General features: G+C 46.8%; 1 protein-coding gene across 2 annotated transcripts; it reads left to right on the top strand.

Annotated features, from left to right (window-relative positions):
* Positions 1-333: 333 nt before the first annotated feature.
* On the top strand, positions 334-14,701 carry LOC123751767 (solute carrier organic anion transporter family member 74D). 2 transcript variants are annotated; one of them, XM_069319607.1, is made up of 10 exons: positions 334-1,279; positions 5,082-5,538; positions 7,636-7,768; positions 8,129-8,377; positions 9,089-9,301; positions 10,507-10,647; positions 10,836-11,042; positions 13,499-13,663; positions 13,918-14,104; positions 14,434-14,701. In XM_069319607.1, exons 2-10 carry the CDS (start codon positions 5,239-5,241, stop codon positions 14,684-14,686), a joined length of 1,848 nt encoding a protein of 615 aa, XP_069175708.1. In that variant the 5' UTR covers positions 334-1,279; positions 5,082-5,238; the 3' UTR covers positions 14,687-14,701. The 2 variants fall into 2 exon arrangements, with proteins under 2 accessions (XP_069175708.1, XP_069175707.1); XM_069319606.1 differs by lacking the exon at positions 334-1,279 and adding an exon at positions 2,985-3,166.
* The last annotated feature ends 449 nt before the right edge of the window (positions 14,702-15,150 follow it).

Raw genomic sequence — 15,150 nt, 5'->3', positions numbered from 1 at the left:
ATGAAACATGTCAAGGGATGCGTCCCTACTTTTGGAACATTTTAAACAAGGAAAAACAAAACCACATTCAAGTAACTATGGAAAGGGAGAGACGTAGATGGCGATGAGTCACAATAACATGGCTGAAGTATGTTGACCAGACCACACACTAGAAGGTGAAGGGACAATGATGTTTCGGTCCGTCCTGGACCATTCTCAAGTCGATAGTCTCATTCTCAATCGACTTGAGAATGGTCCAGGACGGACCGAAACGTCGTCATCCCTTCACCTTCTAGTGTGTGGTCTGGTCAACGAGACGTAGATGGCTAATAGGGGGTTAAGCTCTCTATTGTAGTACTTATACTTTTTCTGGTTAGATAATATTAACATATCGATTGTCTCTTGTTGTCATTTACCTTATAGTTTTGTGCCAAGAGTTTATGACGCTCTCTGGAGAGGGAAGTAGACCAGAGTAATCCCTGCTGCTGCTTTTCCGTGGTAACATTTGCAATGGTCTTTTTAATATTTGGGTTACATAGTCTGATACACCATGTTCGAAATACATCATGTTCATGATACAACATGTTCATGATGCAATATGTTCATGATGCAATATGTTCATTGGCTACAAGGTCATATGTGCTTATGATGCATCCCAACATGCGCATGTCCGGAGCGAGCCAGATATTTACGGCTGGAAATAAGCTGCGTCACGTTGATGTCAGCACCAGACGAGCTCTTGGACGCAGGTTCGAATCCCCGTCACGGCCCTTGTGGATTTGTTGAGCTGCGTCACGCGGTTGTCAGACATTCCACCTCCGGCTCTTAACCTGGAAATCTAAAATGTTTACGATCGTTCTAAATATTTCCTCCAATCTGGCCACCTGCACAAGTAACGCAAACTGGTAACGACCTTTTGCGTCATTTGCTGTTAACGCGTTTATTATCGTTGCCACGATGGACACAGTTCGCCCTAAAAAACAAGGGCCAAGTGCTCGTTATTCCACCTGCCAAAAAAAACTGTTTTTTTTTCAATCACAATACGTTAATTGAAATGCATCGTTGATTGAAATTGATGAATGCATCTTGGGGGTCACCACAACACGGGACGTAATTTGCACCAATTGGCTCCCGATACTGTCCTCAGTCATTCCTCTTTTAACCACCCAGATTGTTCCGTCGTGTAGGACACTCAGCCGTTTCTCAGCCCAATTGGTTCAGAAACCCGCACACCAGTTGATTTGACAGTTGAGAGGCGGGAACCAAACAACCGAAACTCAACCTCTGCAAGCACAATTAGGTGAGTACTAACCGCCTGGAGTCAGAAGGAAGTCGATAGGTCTCGCTGTTTTCCGGTTGGATCGTTGGGCGAGTCCTGGGGCCAGATTTACGAAGTAGTTACGCAAACACTTACGAACCTATAGATCTTTTCTCAATCTTTGGCGGCTTTGTTTACAATTATTCAATAGTTAATGAGCTCCGAAGCACCAGGAGACTATTTATAACAATAACAACAGTTGATTGGAAAGTTTTCATGCTTGTAAACTGTTTAATAAATGTAAACAAAGCCGTCAATGATTGAGGAAAGATGTGCATGTTCGTAAGTGATTGCGTAACTGCTTCGTGAATCTGGCCCCTGATCGGCTTGGCCGGAGTTGGTGGGTCTTGGCGGGTTCCAGGCCTGTCTGGCCGAAGTTATTGGAAGTATTTTTTTTTTTGGGGGGGGGGGGGGGGGGAAGGGAGGGGCTTTTGGCATATTTGGGTGGAGTTTAGCAGTGTGGGCATCGAGAGTCTGGCGCTTGGCCTCGAATTGGGTCGTCTACCCTCAGTTCACAGGATGCCTTGTTATCTGGGGCTCACTGGCTGTCGATTGTCTTCCATCCAGTGGACACAATGTCCAATAGTATCGCCAATTCAACGCCGAATCAAGATCAAATCAACGTTGATAAACGCCGCACCAACGCCTGTCTGGAATATTGTGGTCACTGAGGGGTAGCTGGCTCTGCGTGTGTGTGTGTCTGGGGGGAGGGTGGAGAGAGAGAGTGAGTGAGTGAGTGAGTGAGTAGGGTTCAAGACCTGGGGCGCCAACTATCTGCCTCACACTGTGTTATCTGGGTGGCGGGGCTATAGTCTCCCGCCCACGGGCTCTCATCACCCGCAAGACTTTGTGCCTTTTCCCATCACGTGATCCATTACGCTCCTAAATCAACACTGAACACAAATATTTTCTCCGATGCCATGAAAACCCGTGAACAAGCACGAACTACAGGTGCCTCTCCAGTAGCCAAAGGTCACGGTTGTGTGAGACAAGGAGTCCAGTGGTGCCATGTAGGAGAAAAATGATCACCAGTAATCTTAGCAGTCTTCTGAAATTAAGTATAATTGAATATTACATTACTCTGGGAATATAGAAAGGGAAAATGGGTAGGAGGGTGAGATAATGGAGAGAAGCAAATATGGTAGACGGTAGGTGTGTGGCACCGCTGTAGAGGGCGCCACCAGGGAATTAGCTCCTGGTTTACAAGCCCACGGTCACCTCTACCTCCATATAAACAATTCTTATATAATGATATTCCTCCTTATACACCCCTCAAGTCTCGCCCCTCGTAGCCGCGACGTCTTAAAGTGTTCTTGGCTCAACCCACAAGGTCTTCCAGGATGACGAGGGGCAACACACTCTCCCTCTGTCACCGTGTGTGTGTGTGTGTGTGTGTGTGTGTGTGTGTGTGTGTGTGTGTGTGTGTGTGTGTGTGTGTGTGTGTGTGTGTGTGTGTGTGTGTGTGTGTGTGTGTGTGTGTGTGTGTGTGTGTGTGTGTGTGTGTGTGTGTGTGTGTGTGTGTGTGTGTGTGTATATGTGTGTGTGTGTATATATGTGTGTGTGTGTGTAATATTGGAGAGAATGATGGTTACACGAAGAGTGAAGAATGAGGGCAAAGTGGTTATATAACTTGAGCAGAAGACGAGTCTAGCTTGGCACTGTCATGATGTGTCTGTTGCCTGGTGCCTGGCAGCTGTTAGGAGGCAGGTGGGGCTCTGCTTCACCGGGCCCATCAGTACCACCCCATCCTCAGCCTAAAGCACACATGAGGCTCTTCTGCCTCTCTTTCTCTCTCCTGTGAGCCTTCCGCCTCTGCCCTACTGGAGGAACTCTGTGGGTCCTTGAACGTGGACTTGCCCGTGCGGGCAGGTAAGTTACATTGTGGCCAGGTTTAAGCAAGTCTCTACGTGTAAGTTTAATGCAGTCAGTCTATACATAGGCCGCTTCTATTACTTTCTGTTCAGTGTAATTATTTCTTTAGTGGTTGTGTATGTTAATGATGTTCCTCGTCATTGTTAGTTGATGGTTGTAAACGTGTTCAGTCCAGAGGTAACTGTGAAAACTTCTACGCACGCAAATAAGAGCATCAGATTCCAATATCTTTTAAGTATAGATTCCAGATGTAGAAGCTTTATTCGTGTGATTTATACCTTCAGGTAATGCCCTATGGAGTCAGCATCCACCACATCCCCGCCTAGTGCATTCCATTTGTTAACTACTCTGACACTGACAAAAATTATAATGTCTCTGGCTGATTTGAGTACACAGATTCCACCTGTACCGCCTTCTGCGAGTGCCACCCGTGCTAAATAGCCTGGATTTATATACCCTATCAATTTCTCTGAGAATTGTGTATGCGGCAATCATGTCTCACCTAACTTCTCTGTCTCCCAGTAACGTTTACTCTTGAAAACGGAACAGGGAACAAGTTCAGTGTGATATCAGTCCCAGATCTTTATCTCAATCCTCAATACGAAACCTTCTTTACTCCAGACATGACTAATCTAACGCGTCAATTAACTCTCAACTGCCCTTATCTCATTCAGCTTCTTATCTTTGATGTACCTCCTGGGAGCCTCTGGTCCCAATGGTGGGAGACTTCAAGTGGGAGACCCCAGATGGGAGACTAAAGAAAGACTCGCGGACTAAAGAAGGAAGACTAGCAGACAACTGGATCCAAACTGTCGGACTATAGAGTGCGTAAAATAAGACTGAATTAATACTTGAATAAGACCGACGAAGGACTGAAATAGGATTATAAGATTGTAAACAAAACTGAAGATGTATTACCATAGATAATGGAAGAATTAACACAAGACTAACACTAATTTTTACCAGATTTTGTATCGAATTGTCATAAAGTCTGTGAATTGTGTCCCAGGATTGAACCCTTCTGGAGAGGGTTCTGGGAGTTCTCCTACTCTTTAACCCCAGCCTGCGGTCAGGCTGGATTATAACAGGATTAGTTCTGAATTTTTACCGGACTAGAGTTGAATTATTGCAGGATTAGAGTTGAATTATTGCAGGACTAGAGTTGAATTATTGCAGGATTAGAGTTGAATTATTGCAGGATTAGAGTTGAATTATTGTAGGATTTGAGTTGAATTATTGCAGGATTAGAGTTGAATTATTGCAGGATTAGAGTTGAATTATTGCAGGATTAGAGTTGAATTATTGCAGGATTAGAGATGAATTATTGCAGGATTAGAGTTGAATTATTGCAGGATTAGAGTTGAATTATTGTAGGATTTGAGTTGAATTATTGCAGGATTAGAGTTGAATTATTGCAGGACTAGAGTTGAATTATTGCAGGATTAGAGTTGTATTATTGCAGGATTAGAGTTGAATTATTGCAGGATTTAGAGTTGAATTATTACCAGATTAAAGCTAAATTATTACTGGATTAGAGCTGACTTATTACAGCATTAAAATTGAAGTATTACAAGACATAGAGCCAAAACCATCACGGTGAATCAAATAATTGTTGCCTTATATCAACTAAATGATCATTACATTAAAACTCAATATTAATCATTCCTAGATCAAAATGATCATTGGATTATAAACTCATGAACAAACAGCCTCGTTTGGGTTTCGAGGTCTGTCATTCCTGAACTTTTTAAATTAAACCATTTTTATTTTTTTTGGCTGAAGCTTAGAACCAACTTATTAAATGAATAAGAAGAAAGTCGTAGCAAAAGATAAAGTGCTGTATAGTCGTAATGGCTTGGCGTTTTCAATTGATAATTATCTCTCTTATTTGATAACTTATCACTATTTGCAGGTTATTGTGAATTATCACCGAACTGGGGACACTCGTTATATGGTTAAACCCTAATTGCCTCCGGACGGTACGGGAATTATCTCCACATTAGGACCAGACTTGGATTGAATCGCCGCCGGTTTATCGCTAAGAACATATTGAATAAGAAGAACTTTGCATGGAGAAGAACACAGACATGAGAGACGCAACCATGGAGGATAACACGACTTTGGAGAACACGACCATGGCGAATACGACCACAGAGAACACAGATATGGAGGAGAACACAGACATAGAGAAAAACGGCATACACCTGCCAAAGGAGCTGGAGATGGTGCCAGGGGAGGTAATGGAGGAGGAGATAGGCCAGATGCTCCGTCTCCACCACGACGGCGGCGACGACGGCGGCGACGACGACGACGACGACCCGGAGGAGACCCTGTGTGGTGTCGGACCCTTCAAGCCCGCCTGGCTACAGGTAGGTCACGGGTCCGGGTCACGGGTCAACTAACAAGAGCCATGCCCACGAAACAGTAAACAGCTCCCAAGCAAGTCGAAAACATTTGTTTCAATCTTGGCTTGATAACGGTGTTGAACGGCAGCTCATCCTCACAATCACAGCCCATCCTCACAATCACAGCCCATCCTCACAATCACAGCCCATCTTCACAATCACAGCCCATCCTCACAATCACAGCCCATCCTCACAATCACAGCCCATCCTCACAATCACAGGTCATCCTCACAATCACAGCCCATCCTCACAATCAGCCCATCCTCACAATCACAGCTCATCCTCACAATCACAGCGCATCCTCACAATCACAGCCCATCCTCACAATCACAGCCCATCCTCACAATCACAGCCCATCCTCACAATCACAGCCCATCCTCACAATCACAGCCCATCCTCAATCACAGCTCATCCTCACAATCACAGCCCATCCTCACAATCACAGCCCATCCTCACAATCACAGCCCATCCTCACAATCACAGCCCATCCTCACAATCACAGCTCATCCTCACAATCACAGCCCATCCTCACAATCACAGCCCATCCTCACAATCACAGCCCATCCTCACAATCACAGCTCATGCTCTCAATCACAGCCCATCCTCACAATCACAGCCCATCCTCACAATCACAGCCCATCCTCACAATCACAGCCCATCCTCACAATCACAGCCCATCCTCACAATCACAGCCCATCCTCACAATCACAGCCCATCCTCACAATCACAGCCCATCCTCACAATCACAGCCCATCCTCACAATCACAGCCCATCCTCACAATCACAGCCCATCCTCACAATCACAGCCCATCCTCACAATCACAGCCCATCCTCACAATCACAGCCCATCCTCACAATCACAGCCCATCCTCACAATCACAGCCCATCCTCACAATCACAGCCCATCCTCACAATCACAGCCCATCCTCACAATCACAGCCCATCCTCACAATCACAGCCCATCCTCACAATCACAGCCCATCCTCACAATCACAGCTCATGCTCACAATCACAGCCCATCCTCACAATCACAGCCCATCCTCACAATCACAGCCCATCCTCACAATCACAGCCCATCCTCACAATCACAGCCCATCCTCACAATCACAGCCCATCCTCACAATCACAGCCCATCCTCACAATCACAGCTCATGCTCACAATCACAGCCCATCCTCACAATCACAGCCCATCCTCACAATCACAGCTCATCCTCACAATCACAGCCCATCCTCACAATCACAGCTCATGCTCACAATCACAGCCCATCCTCACAATCACAGCCCATCCTCACAATCACAGCTCATGCTCACAATCACAGCCCATCCTCACAATCACAGCCCATCCTCACAATCACAGCTCATGCTCACAATCACAGCCCATCCTCACAATCACAGCCCATCCTCACAATCACAGCTCATGCTCACAATCACAGCCCATCCTCACAATCACAGCTCTATAACATTAGCAAACAGTCAAGATTTAATCAGTTTAAATTAAGTAATTCATCATTGATTATTCATCACCAGTTATTATTGCTAGTTATTCATTATTCATCATTGGTTATTCATTCTGTAGATTAAATTTGTATAAAAAAATATCGCCTGTTAACTTTGAAAGAATATATTATTTCATTAGAACAGATTGAAATCCTCATAGCATATATCGTATTGAAAATCTATTAGGGTACTGCATGTACCTAGGGGGGAGGGGGGGGGGGGAATCAGGATGGGGGGGGGAATCAGGATGGGGGGGGGAATCAGGATGGGGGGGGTGTTCCACCCCATTTGATTCACCCCCCCCCCCCCCCCCCTCCCACTCCCTCCCCAAAAAAACTTTACAATTTTATAAAGCCTGTATTACGGAGTACTCCCTCCCCCCACCCCTCCACCCCACCACCTGATGTACTCACCTAATTGTACTCACCTAATTGTGCTTGCGGGGGTTGAGCTTTGGCTCTTTGGTCCCGCCTCTCAACTGTCAATCAACTGGTGTACAGATTCCTGAGCCTACTGGGCTCTATCATATCACATGTGTACAAGAGTGTGTGTGTGTGTACACAGGCGCTGGCCAGGAAGGAGGTGTACATGGTAGTGTTCAGTATAGTGGGCCTCACTCAAGGGATCTTCTTCACCTACATGGTGTCCGTCCTCTCTACCATCGAGAAGAGGTTCAAGTTCACCAGCAAGGAGACGGGTGAGTGTACTCACGTTTTCTTGTGAGTGTGCTCAAGTTTTGTTGTGCTATATTAATTCAGGTTTCTCGAGAATATACTGAAATTTGTCGTGAGTATAACAAGTTGGCGTCAATGGGGTTTCGACTAGTTGACCGCACCTTAGCAATTGGTGACTGCTTTTTCAACAATTTTTAGGGACCCGGCCCAAGTCCAATATATCTACCAATTTTGTTTCAAATAATAATAAAAAATAAACATTCATAAAATGTTTAGTTTCAGGTAGTATACAGGTACCAATGTGGTACATAGAGACAATATGTACCATATAGGTACGTGTAATATTATTCTCATGAGGGAGTACAACAACGCTTTCATTGCAGGTACGATACTTGCTGGAAATGATGTATCGCAGATCGTCTTATCTATCGTCTTGGGTTACTATGGCAACTACGGTCACCGCCCACGGTGGGTGGCTGTGGGCGTGTTGTTCGCCGCCCTCGCCGGCTTCCTCGCCGCCCTCCCTCACCTCATGTACGGGGCAGGCGAGGAGGCGAGTGCTATCGCCGCGGCAGCCACTGCAGGAGCACCCATCCACCTACTGGCCAACCTCACAGTTGGCACAAATACTAGTGAGTGTTCATCACTTACCCCTTGCTTATTACTTTGTGATTATTCCAGAATTCCTTGGACGTGGTTGGGAGGGTGTAGGGAGGTGGTGGGTTGACCATGTTGTTGCTGCTGGTGCCAAGTTCAACCTTGTGGGTGTACACACGTGACCTGGCCTGAGGCACAGCTTGTTTTTCTTGTTTAATATTCAAAGTTGTTTTGCTAGAAGCCTATAGTAATTAGCGCAGCTTATTCACAGCAACGTGTAAATTTTCTCCTTAAAATTAAGGAGTGCTCTAATTATTTCTGTAATATTTGTTACGACCGGATAAATATTGGTTACAGGAAGGTGGGTTTACTTAATTTTCTGGGTGTGTGGGGGGAGAGAATACTCCCCCCCCCCCTACCTATACAGGTAGATCACCTACCTATACAGGTACATCACCTGATCTACCTGGTAGATCACCACTACCAGGTTCTGCCAGCGTTGGCTGCCAGCCAGAGTAAACTGCGGCAGACTGGTAAACTCGTCCATGGTAGTCTTCTGAGTACCACTTAGTACTCACCTAATTGTGCTTGCGTGGGTTGAGCTTTGGCTCTTTGGTCCCTGTATAGGTAGGTAATCTAAAGCAAAGAGCCAAAGGTCCCTTTGGCTCTTTGCGGTCGGTGTAGCTCCGAGGTTATACTCACACCGTGAGACCTGCTCATCATATTCCTTTCCTCCTGGTACACAGAGAAGGAGGAGGTGTGCCTCTTCCAGCCGGAGGAGGTGTGCGAAGAGGAGGAGGTTGGCAGCGTGGGTGGCAACCGGGAGTCCTTCATGGGGCCTCTGGTGCTCTTCTTCAGCTCCCAGTTCTTCTTCGGCGTGACCCTCAGTATCTTCTACAGCCTGGGGATCACTTACCTCGATGATAACGTTAGCAAGAAGGCCTACCCTATGTACTACTGTGAGTTGTGTGTGTGTGTGTGAGTGTGTGTATGTGAGAGAGAGAGAGTGAGTGAGTGAGTGATAATGGAAAGAGAGAAGCGTCAAGAAGTGGGATTGGTTCTTATGATACCTTATCGTTTCCTGAATATGTATATAATTAAAAGCCAAATATATTATCTTCATATTCTTGTGGCAGTTGTAACACAGATCTACGTCCCTCTAAGCATCACTTTCACCACATTAAGATGGACCTATGTTCACTCACCCTCATACTCTTCCCAACTACGGCCATTACCAATCCTCGCCTGCCACACTCCATCCCACTAACCCAATACACCTCATCTCCCTCGCTCTTCCATAATAAAATTGACCAATAACGTCCGTCCCCTACTTCCCGCCCCTCACCAAGCTTCACCAATAAGCTTCCAGTTCCACTGGCATTAAAATAATATTGGAACACAGGTATAGAGATATGCTGGAGAGCTGTAATCTCGTTGTTTAGCCACGGGCTCATGTTGTCTTAAAAGGCTCTCTACCGTAGCCATTGCACTGATAACATTAACCTTTTATATTCCGCCAACCACTTGGATTGGACGGTTGAGCGACGGTCTTGCTTCATGCTGGTCGACGTTCAATCTTCGAACGTCCAAGTGGTTGGGCACAATTCCTACACCTCTCCCCCTGGTCCCATCCCAAGTCCTTATCATCGACCCTTCCAAGTGTTATATAGGCGTAATGGCTTATCGCTTTCCCATGATAGTTCTCTTTGTTAACCTAACAAAAAGTTAGGTTAACCCATCAGCGTTCCGCAGGCCAATGGGAGCCTGTGTGAGGCGGCAAGCTACATGCCCTAGAGTAGGCCTATACAGCAAGCTGCTGGTCATAGTATATGCCTATTCTGTTTTGCTTTGTGCCTTGCTAAAAAGCTACAAGTGATAGGAGAGGCTTATCATATTTAGCCCATTGTGTAACCTTGAATGTTTAGGACGAGGGCGGGGAATTCGTTTAAACTTTTTTAACGTAAAGTTAAGGGTTTCTGTGATAGAACGTGGCAGGAGAACAATTAACATAGGGCATGGTAAATTAAACGCCAAAAAAGAATGCCGTCTTATTGAACAAGACGGAAGAATTAACAATAACTCGCAACTTTTCGCCTTCTATGTATACATCTTCATGTTGTGGTGGTAGAACACATGTATATATCTTGGTGTGTTGTGGTTTCAGCGGCCGCCTTCATGCTGAGAATCTTAGGTCCAGTGATCGGGTTCTTCGTGGGAGGGAAGTGTCTCTCCGTGTGGATAGACCCGTCCCAGCAGCCTAACCTCACTAGGAAGGACCCGCGCTGGTACGGCGCCTGGTGGATAGGTATGGCACACCATCTTCCCCTCTCCTTGCTTCACTCCTCGAAATAACAAGGATTATTGTGATCGCTTTTGCGTGTTTGTGAAGGAATGATGAATAAACTGGCCTGAGAGCCTGATTTTGTTATGCAGTATGGCAATGCTGTAATGGTAGATCAGATGTCAGCGTGATATATTCCTGTTTCTCCACAGGCTTCCTGGTCATTGGGTTCGGTCTGCTGTTAACGGGGAACCTTCTGTTCCTCTTCCCGCGGAAGTTGCCGGGGACCCAGAAGCGAGAGCAGAAGAGGGCGCTGAGGCTGGCTGAGAGAGACCGTCAGGCTGGTGGCAAAAGAAACGCAGAGTTCTTTTCCTCTCTGGCTAGAACCCAGCGCAGGGAGGCCAAACCCACCCTCAGAAGTAAGCTCACCCACCTGTCTAGCTAGGACCCAGCACAGAAAGGTCAGTCCCTGTCTATGAAGTAGGCTCACCTTCCTCTCTAGCTAGGACCCAGCACAGAAAGGTCAGTCCCTGCCTATGAAGTAAGGTCACCCTCCTCTCTAGCTAGGACCCAGCACAGAAAGGTCAGTCCCTGCCTATGAAGTAAGGTCACCCTCCTCTCTAGCTAGGACCCAACACAGAGAGGTCAGTCCCTGTCTATGAAGTAAGGTCACCCTCCTCTCTAGCTAGGACCCAACACAGAAAGGTCAGTCCCTGCCTATGAAGTAAGCTCACCCTCCTCTCTAGCTAGGACCCAGCACAGAAAGGTCAGTCCCTGCCTATGAAGTAAGCTCACCCTCCTCTCTAGCTAGGACCCAACACAGAAAGGTCAGTCCCTGCCTATGAAGTAAGCTCACCCTCCTCTCTAGCTAGGACCCAACACAGAAAGGTCAGTCCCTGCCTATGAAGTAAGCTCACCCTCCTCTCTAGCTAGGACCCAGCACAGAAAGGTCAGTCCCTGCCTATGAAGTAAGCTCACCCTCCTCTCTAGCTAGGACCCAACACAGAAAGGTCAGTCCCTGCCTATGAAGTAAGCTCACCCTCCTCTCTAGCTAGGACCCAACACAGAAAGGTCAGTCCCTGCCTATGAAGTAAGCTCACCCTCCTCTCTAGCTAGGACCCAACACAGAAAGGTCAGTCCCTGCCTATGAAGTAAGCTCACCCTCCTCTCTAGCTAGGACCCAGCACAGAAAGGTCAGTCCCTGCCTATGAAGTAAGCTCACCCTCCTCTCTAGCTAGGACCCAACACAGAAAGGTCAGTCCCTGCCTATGAAGTAAGCTCACCCTCCTCTCTAGCTAGGACCCAGCACAGAAAGGTCAGTCCCTGCCTATGAAGTAAGCTCACCCTCCTCTCTAGCTAGGACCCAGCACAGAAAGGTCAGTCCCTGCCTATGAAGTAAGCTCACCCTCCTCTCTAGCTAGGACCCAACACAGAAAGGTCAGTCCCTGCCTATGAAGTAAGCTCACCCTCCTCTCTAGCTAGGACCCAACACAGAAAGGTCAGTCCCTGCCTATGAAGTAAGCTCACCCTCCTCTCTAGCTAGGACCCAACACAGAAAGGTCAGTCCCTGCCTATGAAGTAAGCTCACCCTCCTCTCTAGCTAGGACCCAGCACAGAAAGGTCAGTCCCTGCCTATGAAGTAAGCTCACCCTCCTCTCTAGCTAGGACCCAGCACAGAAAGGTCAGTCCCTGCCTATGAAGTAAGCTCACCCTCCTCTCTAGCTAGGACCCAGCACAGAAAGGTCAGTCCCTGCCTATGAAGTAAGCTCACCCTCCTCTCTAGCTAGGACCCAGCACAGAAAGGTCAGTCCCTGCCTATGAAGTAAGCTCACCCTCCTCTCTAGCTAGGACCCAGCACAGAAAGGTCAGTCCCTGCCTACGAAGTAAGCTCACCCTCCTCTCTAGCTAGGACCCAGCACAGAAAGGTCAGTCCCTGCCTATGAAGTAAGCTCACCCTCCTCTCTAGCTAGGACCCAACACAGAAAGGTCAGTCCCTGCCTATGAAGTAAGCTCACCCTCCTCTCTAGCTAGGACCCAACACAGAAAGGTCAGTCCCTGCCTATGAAGTAAGCTCACCCTCCTCTCTAGCTAGGACCCAGCACAGAAAGGTCAGTCCCTGCCTATGAAGTAAGCTCACCCTCCTCTCTAGCTAGGACCCAACACAGAAAGGTCAGTCCCTGCCTATGAAGTAAGCTCACCCTCCTACTCCCTCATAAAAATGCTTTATTTCTTTAAGGTCTTGCTTTCTGTTAGTAGATAAAACTATTGTCTTAGTAACGTCATTATATTTGTTTTGCTAAAGCTTGTTCTAGGAGCTCCATAATGACATTTCACTTGTTTATCTCTGTCTGTCTGTCTGTCAACAGTAATTGACCGTTCAGCGTCAACCTTCTGACTGACTTGGAACGTCAGTCAAATGTTAATGAATTAGAAGCATTTCCTCTTTATTCTCAAGTGATTTTGACCGACTTTATATCTAACATTGCTTCACTCGCTTCCTAGGTGCACAAAAAAATATTCTAAATGCTTCCCCACGTACTGTAAATGAAATAATTGCTAAAATTAACAAACCATCCGACCTAACCTTCCCTAGATCTAACCATACCCCACAGTTGTACTGAACAATATCAATAACACATATTTGACAACATTCTGATTTAGTTTGTGTAGTTCGGAAAAATTTATGATTACGCTTTTGAGGACGGCCGTAGCTTGAACAAGCATAGCCCGAGGTTGGGATATTTTCATTACCTGTTAACAAAATGTAGCAAAAATGTTTTATAATGCAGTGTTTCCCCCAGGCATCTGTTGCCCTTCCAACGTACTTAAGTGTGTACATAGTACGCCATAGTATCACTTACGAACTATCCCGCAGACCTCCTGAAGGGGCTGAAGCGACTCTTCACGAACAAGATCTGGGTTGGAAATCTCTTCAACACAACTGTCTACGTACTGGGGGTGTCCGGCTACTGGAACTTCAAGCCCAAGTACCTGGAGACCCAGTTCCGCCAGAGTCCTACCACTGCCAGCTACTTCACAGGTGTGAGGCGCCTTCAGGGCCCCGAGCTCTTCCTTCCTCCTTCACGGTCCTCCTCCTTCTCCACAACCTCCATTTTCCTCCTTCTCCATTTCCCTGATTCTTTTCACTCGCCTCAAAATCATCTTTCAGGGACACTCAGGAAATATGACACGTGATATAATGGAATAGTGAGTGGTATAAGATGTAGTGTGTGATGGTGGGTGGTAGAGGACGCCTCTAGCGCTAACACCCCTCCTGTGTGTCCTCTCCCTCAGGTCTGGCCAGTCTGGTGTCCCTTGTGCTGGGCACAGGGCTCGGGGGCGCCGTGCTCCGGTGGGCACACCCGGGGCCGAGGTTTGTCACCGGGTACAACATCTTCATCACCTTACTCACCTGCAGCAGCTACATCATCCTCGCCTTCATCGGCTGCCCGAAGCTCACCGTACTCGGCCCCGTCCAAGGGTAAGTCACTCGCCACGGAGCGGAATCTTTTTCTTTTTGTTGAACAAAAATTGAGCTGAATCGAAAGTTGATCTACGGAAGGACAGACTCAGGTAGATATGCAGACAGGCGGATAGGCTGACATGCGGATATAGGCAGACAGATGGATGTGCAGACAAGCGGAGAAGCAGAAAAACACGTCGATGTGGACTCTGATGACAGAATTCAAGTTTCAATCTCTTGAAATAACTTGAGCTTTATATCATGTTATCTCGTCTTAGAAAACAGATGTTAGCGGATATAGCGATGTTAATTCAAGACATTTAAAGATGGTGGGGGGGCCCCTGCAGGTCAGTTTCCCCGGAGTGTTCTGCGGACTGTGGGTGTTCCCTGAGGTACTCCCCCGTCTGCAGCCTCGATAACACCACCCTCTACTACTCCGCCTGCTACGCTGGCTGCAGCACCGTCAACACCACCGCCAGCCCCATAGTAGGTCGTCAGCCCCTTACCTTTTTCTCTCACTTTCAACTCAAGAACAACATACACATTTATGCAGACGACTTACGGGTTATTCATGCCCGTGCCACCTCTTGGGTAGCTTAATCTTCATCACTCAATCATTCTATGCAGATGTTAAGTCACAATAACGTGGCTGAAGATATGTTGACCAAGCCACACACCAGAAGATGAGAAGACGTCGACGTTTCGGTCCGTCCTTGACCATTATCAAGTCGATTGTGGACTTGACAACACAACCGCCTTGATAATGGTCCTGGACGGACCGAAACGTCGCCGTCTCCTCATCTTCTGGTGTGGGGTCTGGTCAACGTACACATTTATCTTTTAGAGTAGTTTGATGATTTAAAATACATAATTACACTTCGATGCTGTATAAACATACTTAAATGCGTACGTAACACCTACTCTTGAGTATGCATCTCCAGCATGAAAATCCAACCGTATAAAACCACACAAAAAGGAAATCGCGAAAATTCTCCAAGAAGACCAGTTACAAAGCTAAGGGGACTGAGTTCTGTGGAAAGTCTCATACAAGTGATTCATGCTAC

Source organism: Procambarus clarkii, chromosome 93 (genome assembly GCF_040958095.1).
Source record: "Procambarus clarkii isolate CNS0578487 chromosome 93, FALCON_Pclarkii_2.0, whole genome shotgun sequence".
Taxonomy (NCBI): Eukaryota; Metazoa; Arthropoda; class Malacostraca; order Decapoda; family Cambaridae; genus Procambarus; species Procambarus clarkii.
Note: the sequence above shows the minus strand (reverse complement) of the source record. Positions and strands in the feature narration are given on the sequence as shown.

Coding starts and splice junctions, on each gene's coding strand:
- LOC123751767 (XM_069319607.1), top strand. CDS start 5,239: ATGGAGAAGAACACAGACATGAGAGACGCAACCATGGAGGATAACACG. Junction 5,539..7,635: donor TCAAGCCCGCCTGGCTACAG/GTAGGTCACGGG, acceptor GTGTGTACACAG/GCGCTGGCCAGGAAGGAGGT. Junction 14,105..14,433: donor GTACTCGGCCCCGTCCAAGG/GTAAGTCACTCG, acceptor GGGCCCCTGCAG/GTCAGTTTCCCCGGAGTGTT.